At 49.8% G+C, this 16597-nt stretch overlaps 1 protein-coding gene across 1 annotated transcript in view; it reads left to right on the forward strand.

Moving 5' to 3' along the window:
• Nucleotides 1–714: 714 nt before the first annotated feature.
• The window catches only part of LOC309552646 (uncharacterized protein), a gene marked incomplete at both ends in the record, with an annotated part of 68970 nt that continues 53087 nt past the window's right edge, over nt 715–16597 (forward strand). The window contains one exon of the mRNA XM_082253582.1: nt 715–934. Coding sequence (XP_082109708.1) covers nt 715–934 — 220 coding nt within the window. The remainder of the gene's footprint in view (nt 935–16597) is intronic.

The raw sequence follows: 16597 nt of genomic DNA on the forward strand, positions 1-16597 counted from the left end.
CCCGTCAGTGCAACGTATGAGTGCATTACTATCCGTGTGTCCTCATCAGTGCCCGTCAGTGCCACATATAAGTGCAGTATTATCCGTGTCTCCTCATCAGTGCTTGTCAATGCCACATATCAGTGCCAGATGTCAGTGCAGCTTCATCCGTGTTTCCTCATCAGTGCCCGTCAATGGCGCATATCTGTGCCAGATATCAGTGCAGGTTCACCACTGCAGGAGAAAAATTACTTCTTTAGAATATTTTATAAACAGAAACTAAAAAATAACCCCCAGTGGCGATTAAATACCACCAAAAAAAAGGGCTGTCTCAAAAAAATGCTAAAAATGTTGTTTGGGTACAGCGTTGCAAGACCGCACAATTGTCATTCAAAGTGCAATGGCGTTGAAAGCTTAAAACTAACCTGGGCAGTAAGGGGGTGAAAAAGCCCTGTATGGAAGTGGTTAGGAGGTAACCAGAGCCAAAGTAGTCTCTCCTCCCCAATGGGGCCACAGTGCAGTTCTGTATTTATTTCGTGACGTTGCCGGTGGGTGGCGCTGTTCTCGCTCAGTTACATAGCAGGAAGGCGGCGCTGTTCTCGCTCAGCCCTATAAGCGCAGGGGGGAGTTGTTTTCCTGCAGCCATTTGGCCGATGGGTGGCGCTGTTTTCTCTCTCACAGGCGGTGCGCGGCAGCGGGAAGAGCGGAGACCAGTCAGTGAGGTAACCTGCAAGGATGAAGAGGAGTTCTAGTAAGAAGAAGAAGGACTCCCGCTCTGCGTGGGTGGAGGTGACAGGAAAGCGGGGAATGGAGAGAACCGGGCACAGAATGGTGCCCAGGATAATGGGAAGAGAAGACACACGAGCTCCAATGATGACTGATATCTCCCCTGTGATTCCTGTCCTATGTCTGCCTAAAGTCCTGCTGGATGAGGATGGCAGAGCAGCCAAGCGCGGTGGGTGGTGTGCTTCTTCAGTCTTTAACATGACTTGTACAGGGCGGGGGATGGTGAAGGGTGCCATCACATGGTGAGGTGAGGCAGTGCAGGGTCATAGTGTTAGTGATTAGGGGAGTGTAGCTCAGCCAGCCCACTTCAGACTTGTGTCCCCTCATTGTTCTACTCAGGGCACTTCCACAGGTGACAGATAGAGGGCAGCCTTGTGTAGGATCTGTCACTTCTAGTAATCTTTATGACAGATCCCCCATGGTTTATATCCTCTTCCATAGTAGGCTAGGTTCACACCTATGCATTTTGCAGTGCATTTGCAGAAACGCAAGAAGAAAAAGTAAAAAAAAACCCTAATTCATTCTATACATTAAAGTAAAAAAATAATCCGTCACAGAATCCCCCCCAGCTCCCCTTTACCCTTATCTGTGCCCATTACCAATCCAGTGCTGTACACAAAAGAGCCAGGGCTCTCCCAGATCTGTCTTCCTTTTCACTGGTCAGATTGATAACAGCAGAAGCCATGGCAAAACGCATAAAAAATGCAAATCACAGTAAAAATTGTGTGTGCAAAAAGCGTTGCAGAAAACGGATCAAAAGCGAACTGCATAGGTGTGAATCGAGCGTAATGCCTCATGCACACAGGATGTCTGGAAAAGCCTCTCTGAGCATGAGAACTCTTGGAAGGAAAAATGCTGCCTAAAATATTACTACATATTGCACTCGCATTTAAGCATTAACGCATTCTACTGGCCAGAATAATAATTTAACCACTTCAGCTCCAGCGACATACCCGTACACTGCTGGAGTTTGAGTAGTTATACGGGGATGATGCTTGCAGCTGCAGGCATTTAGAGCCGATGGTCAGCTCACTTGTAAAAGCAATTCTAGCAGGTAACTAGCTGCTGGATTGCTTTTACAAGCATCGGAAAGGGGACTCTCCCCCCTCCCCGCAGCTTTACCGGCATTTCTTGTTGCACTAGGAGTCCCAATGAACCACCCGCTGATCATAGACCCCCAACAAAGACGGTAACGGCTTTGTTGGGCTCTATGATATAGTAACCCTGAAGCGATGAAGTCACATCACTTCCAGGTTACCTAGATGTAAACTGTGCCATTTTTAAAAATCAAAAGCATTTGATCTCACCGATCCTGGTGTGATCACCCAAAGTGTCTATATTTTGTGTGGCCACCATTATTTTCCAGCACTGCCTTAACCCTCTTGGGCATGGAGTTCACCAGAGCTTCACAGGTTGCCACGGAGTCCTCTTCCATTCCTCCATGATGACATCACTGAGATGGTGGATGTTAGAGACCTTGTGCTCCTCTACCTTCCATTTGAGGATGCCCCACAGATGGTCAATAGGGTTTAGGTCTGGAGACATGCTTGGCCAGTCCATCACCTTTACCCTCAGCTTCTTTAGCACGGCAGTGGTCGTCTTGGAGTCGTTATCATGTTGGAATACTGACCTGCAGCCCAGTCTCCGAAGAAAGGGGATCATGCTCTGCTTCAGTAGGTCACAGTACATGTTCCCATTCATGGTTCCCTCAATGAACTGTAGCTTCTCAGTACTGGCAGCACTCATGCAGCCCCAGACCATGACACTCCCACCACCATGCTTGACTGCAGGCAAGACACACTTGTCCTTGTACTCCTCACCTGGTTGCCACACACATGCTTGAAACCATCTGAACCAATTAGGTTTATCTTGGTCTCAGCAGACCACAGGACATGGTTCCAGTAATCCATGTCCTTAGTCTGCTTGTTTTCAGCAAACTGTTTGCGGGTTTTTTTGGTCATCATCTTTAGAAGTGGCTTCCTTCTGGGATGACAGCCATGCAGACCAATTTGATGCAGTGTGCGGTGTATGGTCTGAGCACTGACAGGCTGACCCCCCACCACTTCAACTTCTGCAGCAATGCTAGCAGCACTCATACGCCTATTTCCCAAAGACAACCTCTGCATATGACGCTGAGCACGTGCACTCAACTTCTTTTGTTGACCATGGCGAGGCCTGTTTTGAGTGGAAAATGTCCTGGTAAACCACGGTATGGTCTGGGCCACCGTGCTGCAGCTCAGTTTCAGGGTCTTGGCACTCTTGTTATAGCCTAGGCCATCTTTATGTAAAGCAACAATTCTTTTTTTCAGATCCTTAGAGAGTTTTTTTGCCATGAGGTGCCATAATGAACTTCCAGTGACCAGTATGAGAGAGTGAGAGCGATAACACCAAATTTACCACACCTGCTCCCCATGCACACCTGAGACCTTGTAACACTAACAAGTCACATGACAGCGGGGAGGGAAAATGGCTTATTTGGACATTTTTAGTTAGGGATGTACTCACTTTTGTTACCAGCGTTTTAGACATTAATGGCTGTGTGTGTTGAGTTATTTTGAGGGGACAGCAAATTTACACTGTTATACAAGCTGTACACTCACTACATTGCAGCCAGGTTGTTTCTGCCTAGTTTAGGAATAGGACCTAGTTCCCTGCTGGGACTTCGGTCTTAGCTATTTAATAGGGAAACTTTTATATGTCATTTTTTTTATTTTACTAGTTAGTGTTCCTGGAGAACTACAAGCAACAGCTGGCTGTGGTTTTGGACTGGATATAATCTAGATCCTTTAGGTCTCCCAGCCTGGCCAGCGTAAGCAGGTTATAGTCCAGCACTAGGCCTCGCCACGACAGAGCCCTGATGGAGGGAGCCTGCGAGTGGACAAGTCTTGCTGGGACGCGATCGACCTAGAATGCCCTGAGTGGCAGTGTACCCCCCTGGCTTGCAGCACCCCCATCCCGAGTGGGAGGTGGACTGTTCAGAGTGGCACCCACCTGGTACCGTGGTATGATGAGTAATGCTGTCCCTCCATCCTCTGGCGGTCTCGGAGTGGACGCAGGCCTTTTCCCCAGGAATAGTCGGACCCTCGAGGCTCACTCGGTTCCCTTGGCCTCCCGGGCATGCTAGGCCTAACCCTCCCCCCCCAGTCCTTTGCCCTACCCATGACAGGTTCCTACCTTAGGGGGGTAGAAGTATTGCAGCCGCTGTGACTCTTATCTGTGGGGGAGGCTTTGTCCTTGTGGGGTCTCCTCCTAGGGACCCTCCGATGCCTCTTGTTTGGGACCCCCTCTGGCGGTCCGGGAGACCGCATGTCGCGCTGTGGGGGCCGCCATTTTACTGTAGATTAATGCTTTATTTTTTCCCATAGGAATGCATGGGCAGCCATTTTCTGTTAGTTCCCCATAGGAATGCATGGGGTGGCCATTTTATTGTGGTCCACAATCGCTGGACAGGAAAAAGGCATAACGCAGATTCTAGCGATGTCCCAGGCTGTTTTTTTTTATATTTCCTATGTTAGATCATTTTTACTTTTGCTTTCACAGAACGCACTGGCAGCTTCCTGAGTGGTTTGGTAATGTTTTTTGGGGTCTCCTGTAGGTTTTCTTCCTCACTCTGCTATCAGATTGTTTTGGATTGGGGCTTGGAATACCGCCGATGTAGCCGTGGGATCGCGATTTGCGACCTCTTAAAGTGACACTGCCTTATTTTTTCATATCCGTGTAAAATGGAGTCCCAGGATAAAATTTCACCTACAGACCCCCTAGGGCGGCTGCAGAACCTTCTGGGTTGCAGCCCATGTCTGATATGACAGCAGTTTGAAAAGCCTGGTGTCAAAGGTGGATTTTGTATGTAAACGTGTTGCTAGCCACAAATGTCCTCTGCCTTCGGCCCCCTCAGAAATTTCATCAGATTTTGAAGCAGATTTGGCCGCCGCAGAAGCACCCCAACCTGATGGGTCCACTTAGAGTCTCAGTGCGGGACAGTTTAAAAATGGCAGAAGAATCTACAGCGCCGAGTACGCGGGTGTCTGTTGGCTCCTGCAGATCCCAAAAATCAGGCTAGGTGTATCCTTGCCTGGAACTTTTTGACAATATTGTTAATGACCAATGGCGGCACTCCCCCCTGCGGTGATTGAACTAATGGACCAGTTGGCTCAAGCCCTTATGTTCATGTGTGATGCATCCCTGAATATGGCTCCCCTAGTGGCCAGAGTGGCTGCAGTGGGGATTGCTATTAGATGCATGGTGTGGTTAAAAAGATGGTCTGCGGATCAGGCTTCCAAAAAGGCCTTGACTGATCTTCCCCTACAGGGGAGAGGTTGTTTGGATCCTCTCTGGATGAGTTGATTAAAGGCCTTACGGGTGGAAAGAGTACTCTTCTGCCTCAATCCTCTAAGGGCAAGGCGCCACGTCATAGGACGGGGGCCTTCTTTCACTGCTCTTACGCGACTTTCGTACCTCCGGGACGCAAGAAAAAGAAAATCCGTTCGGGTCTTCTGGGGGTTCCAAGAAGCCATGGTCGGGTACATCAAAGTCCGGCCAGTCCGGGGTACAAGATCAAATTCTGTGGGACAGGTTCTTCCTGTCCAATTGTCACCTAACTCCGGACCGGTTAAGGAACCTGCGAGGGGTGGTACACAATTTGCTGTAGCAAGGGGTGATTGTGCCAATTCCCTCTCAGGAACGCTTTTAGGGGTTTTGTTCAAACCTGTTCAGGGTGCCCAGAAAGGAGGGCAAGGTGCGTCTGATCCTGAATCTCAAGGCTCTAAACTTCTTTGTGTGGGTACGGAAGTTTCGAATGGAGTCCATTCGAACGGTAGTGGCGTCCCTACATCAGGGAGACTTCTTGGTCTCCATAGATATCAAGGACACATTTCTACACATCCCTATCTATGCTGGGCCCAGCGGTTTCTTCGCTTTGCAGTAGCAGAAGAGCATTATCAATTTTGTGGCGTTACCCTTTGGTCTTGCCTCCGCCACCAAGGTGTTTACCAAGGTACTATCCCCGGTGTTGGCATTGCTGCGCCAACGGGGGATTGCGGTACTGGGGTATCTGGGCGATCTCCTATTGAGGGAGGACTCTCATTCAGCCCTGATGGGCTATCTGACGGTCACTGTCAGAACTCTGCAGGAGTTCGGGTCGAACATCAATTTCAAGAAATCCACCCTGATACCTTCCTTGAGACTGGATTATCATGGCCTGGCTCTGGATTCAGCTTTGACGGGAGTTTTTCTTCCCCGGGACAAGCTGCAAAAGTTGCAGGGGGTGATCCAGTTGTTGTTGGAAAACAATCTGTCCTCTCTGTGAACGTGCCTTGGGTCTGATGGTATCAACCTTCGAGGCGGTTCTGTTTTTTCAGTTCCATACAAGACCTTTGCAAAGAGAGATTCTTGTCAAATGGAACAAGGATCCAAAGTCCTTGGACATTTTGATTCGGTTGAGCCACAACGCTATGTCTGCTCTGTTGTGGTGGCTTCATTCCCCCAGCACTATGCCAGGGCAAGTGGATTACCTGAGTCAACAGGTGTTGGATCAAGGGGAGTGGTCCCTACACCCAGAGGTGTTTCATTTCCTGTGTGTTCAGTGGAAAGGCACCCGGGTCGATCTGTCTGTTTTTCGTTTCACAAAGAAGGCGCAGAGGTTTGTAGCCAGGTCTCGAGTTCCTCTGGCCGAAGCCACAGGCGCACTGGAGCCTCCTTGGGGGTCAGTATCCTCCGCTGAAACTCTTGCCAAGGCTTCTACGCAGGATAGATGTGGAAACGTTTTTCCAGTCATTCTCGTAGCCCCAGACTGGCCTCGCCGGTCTTTGTACGCAGACCTAGTAAGGTTGGTCGCTGATGCTCCTTAGAGTCTTCCTGTCAGGGAAGATCTGCTGTCTCCAGGTCCGATCTTCCATCCTGCTTTATAGTCGCTGACTTTAACGGCATGGCTGTTGAAAGCCAGGTGTTGAGAGACAGAGGTTTTTTATGACTCTGTGATTCCTATGCTTTTGAAGGCTAGGAAGTCGACTTTCAGGAAGATATATCATCGCACGTGAAAATCGTACATTTCATGGTGTGAATCGCTGTAGATGCAGCCTTCGCTGTTTTTCACTAGGGTTTTTGGCCTTTTTGCAGTAAGGGGTTAAACAGTGGTTGGCTTTGGGCACGCTCAAAGGCCAAGTGTTGGCTTTGCTATATATTTCCAAAGCCAGTTAGCTACGCATGCCTTGATTCGTACTTTCATTCAGGGAGTGCGCTACATGGCTCCTTCCGAGACGGTCCCAGCTACCTCCGTGGGATCTCAATTGGTATTATCTGTTCTTCAATTGCCTCCTTTTTTGAACATTCAGGAGATTTCTCTGCTTACATTGTCTCAGAAGGTTGCCTTTTTGGTGGCTATCACTTCTGCCCGCAGAGTGTCTGAATTGGCGGTGTTGTCCTGCCGCTCTCCTTACCGGTGGTCCACAAAGATAAAGTGGTGCTTCGACCTAATCAGTCTTTTCTCCCGAAGGTGGTTTCTGATTTTCATTTGAATGAAGACATTGTGATGCCTTCACTCTGTCCCAAGCCCAAGCATCCCAAGGAAATTGCCTTGCATTCTTTGGATGTGGTTTGGGCGATCAGGGTTTACCTGGAGGCCACTGAGTCTTTTAAGAAATCAGATGCTTTTTTTGTCCTTACCGAGGGACCTCGTAAAGGATTGGCTGCGTCTGCGGCGACCATTGCCAGATGGATCAGGCAGACAGTTGTGCAGGCTTATTCGCTGAAGGGTCAGGTTCCTCCTTTCCCAGTGAAATTACAATTAAAAAATAAATAAATATGTGTGAACTTACCTATTTTTAGTCCAGTCTATGTATTTTTAGTCAATAGAGTGCTTTAAGGCAGTGGTCCCCAACCTTTTTGGCATCAGGGGGGATCGCCTGCCACCAGTTGAAAGGCATCCCCCCCCCACATAGGCAGAGGAAGGAAGAAACTTTCAGAGCTGTGCTGTGAATAGACCAGCTCTTTGCTTATCAATCTCTAAGTTACCTCCCTGACACAAATTTCCAGCTGCTTTTTATCTAGTGTCGGAGAACTTGTCAGAAGTTATTATGCTGATAAGAGAGGAACGGAGCAGCAGAAAGACACGGGACTTAGGGCTTTTTGAGAGAGATAAGTAAACACTACAGATATATGTGCCCAGGTCAGATTTCATGAATTGGGTATACATCCACTTTAAATTACAGTGAGCACAACTGATTTTAAAAACAGCACAGGAATTAGTCATAGCTTAAAATGTTTTATTTTTTTCTAAAGAAAGCATGTCCCCAAACCCATCATTGCAACAAAAATCCTCCCATAATGTATTTTTTGCATTTTTACCTGTAAAGGCATCTCTTGCGTAAACATTTAAAAGCACTGAGACTGCTGCTGGTTGAAGCCTTCTTGGATATGATATCAGCAGCCCCAGCAGTCCCAGCGCTGTCATTAAAATGACACTATGTAGTATTCCCTTCTACTTCTCCCCCAGCTTCTATATACAGTATCTCACAAAAATGAGTACACCCCTCACATTTTTGTAAATATTTTATTCTTTCTTTTCATGTGACAACACTGAAGAAATTACACTTTGTTACAATGTAAGGTAGTGAGTGTACAGCTTGTATAACAGTGTAAATTTGCTGTCCCCTCAAAATAACTCAACACACAGCCATTAACCACTTCAATACAGGGCACTTTCACCCCCTTCCTGCCCAGGCCAATTTTCCCCTTTTAGCGCTGTTGCATTTTGAATGACAATTGCAAAACTGTACACTGCAACACTGTACCTACACCAAATGCTACACTGTACCTACACCAAATCTATGTCCTTTTCCCCCCACAAATAGAGCTTTCTTTTGGTGGTATTTGATCACCTCTGGGTTTTTTCCTTTTTGCTAAACAAATAAAAAAAGACCGAAAAGTTTGAAATTAAAAAAAAAAAGTTTTTTTGTTTGTTATACAATTTTGTAAATAAATATGTTTTTTCCTGCACTGATGAGACTGCACTGATGGTGCGGCACTGATGGGGCGGCACTGATATGTGGCACTGATAGGTAGCATAGATGTGAAGCATTGCTGGGCACTGATAGGCGGCACTGCTGGGCACTGATAGGCGGCATTGATGGGCACTGATAGGTGGCACTGATGGGCACTAATGGGCACTGATTGGCGGCACTGGTGGGCACTGATTGGCGGCAATGATCGGCACTGACGGGCGGCACTGATGGGCACTGATAGGCGGCACTGGTGGGCAATAATGGGCACTGGTGGGCGACACTGAAAGATGGCAATGATGGGCACTGGTGGGCAGCACTGATAGGGAGGGCACTGGCGGGCAGCACTGATGGGTAGGGCAATGGGGGGCTCCCTAAACCTTGATTGCCATCTCTGGGGGCCATAGTGGGCATCCCTGGGGTAATAGGTGGGCATCCCTGGGGTCATGGGTGGGCATCCCTGGTGGTTCTAGTGGCACCCCCCCCCCGAGGGTCTGCACTGGTAATCAATGATCTGATTACCAGTGCCGACCCCCCCCCGTGTCAGGGGAGCCGCCGATCGGTGCTCCTTTATTCGTGCCTGTCAGGCACGAACTAAGGAAAGCCGATCAATGGCTCTTCCTGTTTACTATGTGACCAGCCGTGATTGGACACGGCTGGTCACATGGTAAAGAGCTACGTCAGTAGGCTCTTTACCCCGGGGGGCGTGCAGAGCTGTATTATCCTGCCGCCGTCATATGACGTCCGGTCAGGATAATACAACCACATTCCCGCCGTCAATCTGCTATAGGGCGGGCGGGAAGTGGTTAATGTCTAAATCACTGGTAACAATAATGAGTACACCCCCTAAGTGAAAATGTCCAAATTGGGTCCAATTAGCCACTTTCCCTCCCCGGTGTCATGTGACACATTAGTGTTACAAGGTCTCAGGTGTGAATGGGGAGCAGGTGTGTTAAATTTGGTGTTATTGCTCTCCCTCTCTCATCCTGGTCTTTGGAAGTTCAACATGGCAAAGAACTCTCTGAAGATCTGAAAAAAAAATTGTTTCTCTACATAAAGATTGCCTAGGCTATAAGAAGATTGCCAAGACCCTGAAACTGAGCTGCAGCATGGTGGCCAAGACCATACAGGTTCCACTCCGAACAGGCCTCACCAGGGTCGACCAAAGAAGTTGAATGCACGTGCTCAGCGTTATTTCTAGAGGTTGTCTTTGGGAAATAGACGTATGAGTGCTGCCAGCATTGCTGCAGAGGTTGAAGGGGTGGGGGGGGGGTCAGCCTGTCAGTGCTCAGAAACCACGTCACACACTACATCAAATTGGTCTGCGTGGCTGTCGTCCCAGAAGGAAGCCTCTTCTAAAGATGATGCACAAGAAAGCCTGCAAAGTTTGCTGAAGACAAGCAGACTAGGGACACGGATTGCTGGAACCATGTCCTGTAGTCTGATGAGACCAAGATAAACTTATTTGGTTCAGATGGTGTTAAGTTTGTGTGGTGGCAACCAGGTGAAAAGTACAAAGACGTGTGTTGCTACAGTCAAGCATGGTCGTGGGAGTGTCATGGTCTGGGGCTGCATGAGTGCTTCCAGCACTGGGGAGCTACAGTTCATTGAGGGAACCATGAATGACAACATGTACTGTGACATACTTAAGCAGAGCATTATCCCCTCCCTACGGAGACTGGACTGCAGGGCAGTATTCCAACATGATAGCGACCCCAAACACACCTCCAAGATGACTACTGCCTTGCTAAAGAGGTTGAGGGTAATAGCAATGGACTGGCCAAGCATGTATCCAGACCTAAACCCTATTGAGCATCTGTGGGGCATCCTCAAACAGGATGCATCAGTGGGGTGTTCTTGCCATATGCAATTTTTGACTTTCAGAAAAGTCAGTATTTCCATAGGAAGGAACTATAAGGAAAGTTGTGGCAGCAGAAGCCACAGAGTCCTTGACAGGCGAGTTAAGGATTTTGACTACTGGGGTGGTGTGAACCGGAGTTCTGCTCTGGTCCCCCTTAGTGATTCATGACCTCTCTGAGTGTAAACAGTATTTGAACTACTTTGTACATAAAAGAAAAATAATATTTCTCTTTCTAGTTCATTGACAGACACAGCTACTGATCTCATTAACCATTGGATTATACTGCCACCTAAAGGACTAGGACACTAGGCAGAAAAAATAAAGTCTGGCTACACCTATGGGCAGTCCCAGTGGGTATACTCGCTCTCTCTGCTATAGGTATTCAGTTTTGTTACAAGCAGTGTCAGAAGAATTACGACTCCGCAGAGGGGTGGGTGCTGTGTCCCGTCAATGAACATCAGAGAAATTGATTTTTACGGTAGATCAAAAATCCCATTTTCTCTTTCGTTCATTGATCTTCTTAAGCATTGGGTTGTCCCAAAGCAGTGTTAAACATGAGGGGTGGGAACAGCGAAAAGAAACTCCCAAGGCTAACTATAGCCAACCAGGTAAACAGGAGCTCAACCAAAACAACTGCAGCCCACCTGAAAACAGCAATACACCCTCAAAGAGGACCAGGTCCTCTAAACAGCAGCCTGCAAAACCTTGCGTGTAAAGGAAGCATCCATTTTGTAGAACTTTGTGAAAGTGTGCACCGACGAATAGGTGGCCGCCTTGCAAAGCTGCATCACTGATGCCTGATGACGGAAGGCCCAGGAGGCACTGAGTGCCCGAGTAGAGTGCGCCTTGACAGGGAAAGGATGAATCTTACCCTTCATGGAATAGGCCTGAATCACCGTCTGTCTGATCCATCTGGAAATGTTCGCAGAGGAAGTGGACAACCCTTTCCGAGGCCCATCCGTAAGCACAAATAGTGAGTCCGATTTCCTAAAAGACTCCGTAGCTGCCAGGTAGACCGTAATGGCCCGGACCACATCCAAGGCATGCAAAGCAATTTCCTTTGGATGTTAGGCCTGGAACACAGGGAAGGCAACACAATCTGAGACAACCTGAGGAAGGCATGACAGACAGGGGCAAAGAACCACCTTATCACTGTGAACTACCAGGATAACATCGCCAATTCCGACACCCTGCGCGCAGAGTTGAAAGCCACCAAAAAGACCACCTTCTGGGATAGTGTAAGCAGGGGAATCTTCCGAAGATTCACAAAAGGAGGCTTCTGGAGGACTGAGCACCAAATTGAGGTCCCAAGGCGACAACAGAGACCGCACTGGAGGGGTCAAGTGCCTAACTCCCTGAAGAAAAGTACACACCAAGGAGTATGTGGCCAAGGGCCTTTGAAAGAAGACCGCAAAGGCCGACACCTGACCCTTTATAGTACTCAAGGCCAGTTTCTGCTCTGAGTCACCTAAAAAGGAGCGATGATGAACCCCAAGAGACTCACACCACGCAATTTACGTCTTCCACGTACGATGGTAGCTCTTCCTAGAAGTAGATTTTCTAGCTTTTAACAGCATTGGAATCACCGACTAAAAACCTCTATCAATCAGCACCTGACGTTCAGCAGTCAAACCGTCAAAGCCAGAAACTGTAAAGCAGGATGGAAGATTGGTCCTTGGGACAGCAGATCCTCCCTGAGAGGAAGCTTCCAATGAACATCGGCAACCAGCCACACCAGATCGGCGTACCAAGCCCAGCGAGTCCAGTCCGGGGCCACTAAGATGACTGGAATCCCTTCTGCCTCGATCCTGCTTAGAAGTCTTGGCAGAAGCTTAAGAGGAGGGAAGGCGTAAATCAGACAATACTGACCCTACGGGGCCACCAGCGCATCCGTGGTGTCCGCCAGGGGATCCCGTGACCGAGCCACAAACCTCTGCACCTTTCTGTTGAGCCGAGACACCAACAGATCCACCTCAGGGATGCCCCACTGGTGACACAACTGATGAAACGCCTCCGGATGAAGAGACCACTCCCTCTGGTCCAATGCCTGCCGACTGAGGTAATCCGCTTGCCAGTTTTCCACCCCGGGAATGTGTACAGCAGAGAGGGCTGGAACGAACCGTTCTGCCCACCTTAGAATGCTGGCTACCTCCAGAGCTGCCAGGACACTTCTTGTGCCCTTACTGGTGATTGACATAAGCCACGGCCGTGGCTTTGTCCGATTGCATGCGCACTGGACATTCCTGAAGATGATCCGTCCAATGTTCCAAGCACAGTCTGATCACTCGAAGTACCAAGACATCGATTAGTAGTCTGGACTCTTCCAGTGTCCAGACATCCTGAGCATAAATTTTGCAGAGGACGCCTCCCTAGCTGGACAGGCTGGCATCCGTGGAGACCACTGTCCAATACAGGAAGACGGAGGATTTGCCCAGCCAAAGCATGAAGCCACTATATAAGGGACTCTTTGGTTCCCCGGCTGAGCCAGATCTGATTGTCCAGAGACTGCAAATTATTTCCCCATTTGGCCAGAATCTCCCTTGCAGGAACCTCGTATGGAACTGTGCAAACAGAACCACTTTGAAGGTACTCACCATCAGGCCATGCATCCGCATGCAAGACACGATTTACAGCCTGCAGTTTCTGGATTTTGTCCAGAGGAAGGAGCATTCTGGCTAAGGCCGAGTCCAGAGTCAGACCCAGATAGCCCAGCTTTGTGGACAGAACCAGAGCAGACTTCTGAAAATTCAGAATCCAGCCAAATGCCCACAACCTCGTATGGTGATTTCCAGGTTTTCCACCAGAGCAGTAGCAGACTCCGCTCGCAGAAGGTCGTCCCAAGTAGCACATTACTGCGATTCCCCCATTGGCGTAACAATGCTAGCACCGTAGCCAACACTTTTGTGAAGACCCGAGGAGCAGAGGTGATACCAAAGGGTAACGCCATAAACTGATAATGATCCTCTCCCACGGCAAAGCGGAGGAAGCACCCCGGGGACTGGCACATATTGGAATGTTAAGGTAAGCGTCCTTGATGTCGATGGAGGCCAGAAAAATCCCCCTGATGCAGGGAAGCCACCACCGCGCATACAGACTCCATTCTGAACTTCTGCACCCACACAAAGCTGCTCAGTGCCTTGAGATCCAGAATTGGACGCACCTTGCCTTCCTTACTGGGGGCTGTAAACCAGTTTGAGTAAAACCCCTGAAAACGTTCCGAAGTCGGAACCGGGACTATTACCCTTAAAAGGTCTTGCACCGCCCCAAAAAGAGCCTGTAAGCGGACCGGAGACAGTCGCACATTGGAAGGAAGAACCTTACCAGATAGTAAGAACTAAACTCGATCTTGTAGCCGGACCGAATGACCTGACTTGTACCAGGGGAGTCCACGGGTCCAGGAACCAGCGAGGTCATCCCCCCACCCCAGATACAGGTGAGGGCACACCTTCATTCTGAAGGGGCCTTGCCCACAGGTCTGGAGAAGCCTGCTCTTGACCAAGTTTGTTTGGATCCTCCTGAGGAGGCCCCAAAGGGCTCTGAGCCCTTGTCAGTTGACCCTGAGGGACAAAAATCTTATGAGCTGAGAAGGAGGGCCCACATCTACGATGAGTGTCCTTGCCCTTAGTAGCCTGCGGAAGAAAGGTACTCTTGCCCCCTGTGAGACCTATAATGATGTCATCCAGGGTAGCACCAAACAGGCGATCTCCTTGAAAGGGAAGATCAGTCAGGGCCTTTGTAGAAGTCTGGTCCGCAGACCAGCATTTGAGCCAAAATACACGCCAAAGGACCACTGCCGAAACAGAGAGCCAAGCCACTAGGTGAGCCGCACCAAAAGAGACATAACAGGTAAACTGCAGCCCCTGGACTAGCTGGTCCTTCCAGGTCACAGTGCAAAAGCCTAGCCCATTCGGTCAGAGTCTGCAACACCAGGGCAGTGGTGAATATCGGCCTCAGTGCCGAACCAGGTGTATATATTGCGGGCCACAACCTTTGCCTTCCTGTCAGCCGAGTCCTTAAAGGCCGGGGACTTTTCAACCGGAATCATGGTTGCCTTTATTTGATCTGGAAACTGGAGGGTCCACCACCAGTGGAACAGTCCACTTCTTAAGAAGGGGCTCCTCATAGGGGTATAGCTTAGCAAAATCACTTAGGGTTCCCAAGGGGACGCTTTGGTCATCCCCACTCTTTAGTGTCAATTCTGTCAAAATAGGAGGGGAAAGGGAACTCTTTTACTGCTCTGGATGGCTTGTGAATGCCAAAGGGAACCTGCTCCGTTGCAGCTTCTGCTACGTCCTACATCTTTTAGGTCTCACACGCAGCTACAATCAGTGCGCCACCAGTGCCTTTTTATACGTGGTTGCAGTTGGAGGAATCCTCCTCACTATCTGAGGATTCAGGGCGCGTGGTCGCAGACCCAGCAGGGTGACCCACGTCCTCCGAATCAGATTCAGGATCTAATGAGATAGATGAGGCAGGGGAAGGTGGGGGCGCTTTTTGCCAGCCTGTTGCCCAAAAGCCACCACCACCAAGGACTCCAGGACCACTGTTAGTGCATCAATGGATGGATGGGACCCAGAGGGCCCCGCAGCCTCAGAGAGGGCATCAGGTGGGGAGATGTGCTCTAAAGACTCCATGAGTCACCAGGGGGACCCCACAAAAAGTGTAAAACACTTCTAAGGGACAACACCCACCACTCTGGCGGCCCACGCGGTTGCCAGCCACAGATCCTCAGTAGAGAGGGAGAGGACCCCATCAGACTCACCACCCCGCAGAAACCAGGCACCGCAGCTACCAGGAGAATCTGCACTGCACAAACTGCGATCAGGAAATGAAAAGATCCAGAAGTCAGCACCAGGGGAATGGGGAGGGGCTCCCAGTGCCGAAAAAACTGCCCAGATGGCTCCACTGTCATGGCCGCCGCTATTTTCAATGGCAAGCCACTGCAAAATGGCCACCGGACTACACAAATGGGACTGCCGTTCATTAAGCACACAGGCTACAAGAAGATTGTGTCCCCGCATGGCACCTTGAGGCTCCCAGGGACCCAGGAGGGATCCCTCAGAAAATGGCACAAGCAGGAAGGGGGGGGGGCCCTGGCTGGAGCCCCCACCAGGTACAGCCTCCCCACTACAACCGATCGCTCGGTCGCCAGTGGCGCACCCCCCCATCGCCAGCACAGCACTCTGCCCCCACCCTAGGCGGTGGACCAGGCCACCATACAGTCCCAGCATCAGTGAAGGAGAGGAGGCGGATGGGGGCCACCAGACCGATGAGCAGGGTGCCTAACGGGAAGGAGGGGAACCCAGGGGTTCGACTGTCCCGTGTAGGGGCCCCAGTCTACCCCAAAACCCTCCAGGGGTAGAGGAGGGACAGTTACTTACCATACCAGGAACCTGGCGGGCACCGCTCCAGACAGAACCTCCTCTCCATCGACATGGGGGGGGGCTGTCGGCCAGGAGGAACGCTGTGACTTGGGCAGAGACCCGGTCGTATGCGACCTCGCAAGGTGGTTAACTCGCAGGCCAGCCCCCCTCCGGTGGGGCTATGTCACGGTCGACCTAGCACAGAGCTGAGGTCTGTGCGGGCTCGCTGGCCAGACTGGGGTGACCACTGGATCTAGATTAACCAGCCCGTCGCCCACTCCAGCAGTCAATTGTAGATCTCACAGGAAAAAATCCAGGGGAAAAAAATTCTATCCAAAAAGAAAAAATTGCCAGGACCAGAGATCCCAGCAAGGAACTAGGTCCTTATTCCTGACTAGGCAGAAAAAAAATGAGTACCTATAGCAGAGAGAGGGAGTATACCTTTGGGACTGCCCATATGCGTAGACAGACTTCTTCTGCCTATTGTCCTGCTACTGTAGGAGGCAGTATAACCCAGTGATTGAGAAGATCAGGAGCTGTGTCTGTTGAACATCACAGAAATGGAATTTACGGTAAGTCAAAAATCCTATTATTACACACACACACGCAATATT

The sequence above is a fragment of the Pelophylax lessonae genome, assembly GCF_965119305.1.
Source record: "Pelophylax lessonae genome assembly, chromosome: 4".
Lineage (NCBI taxonomy): Eukaryota > Metazoa > Chordata > Amphibia > Anura > Ranidae > Pelophylax > Pelophylax lessonae.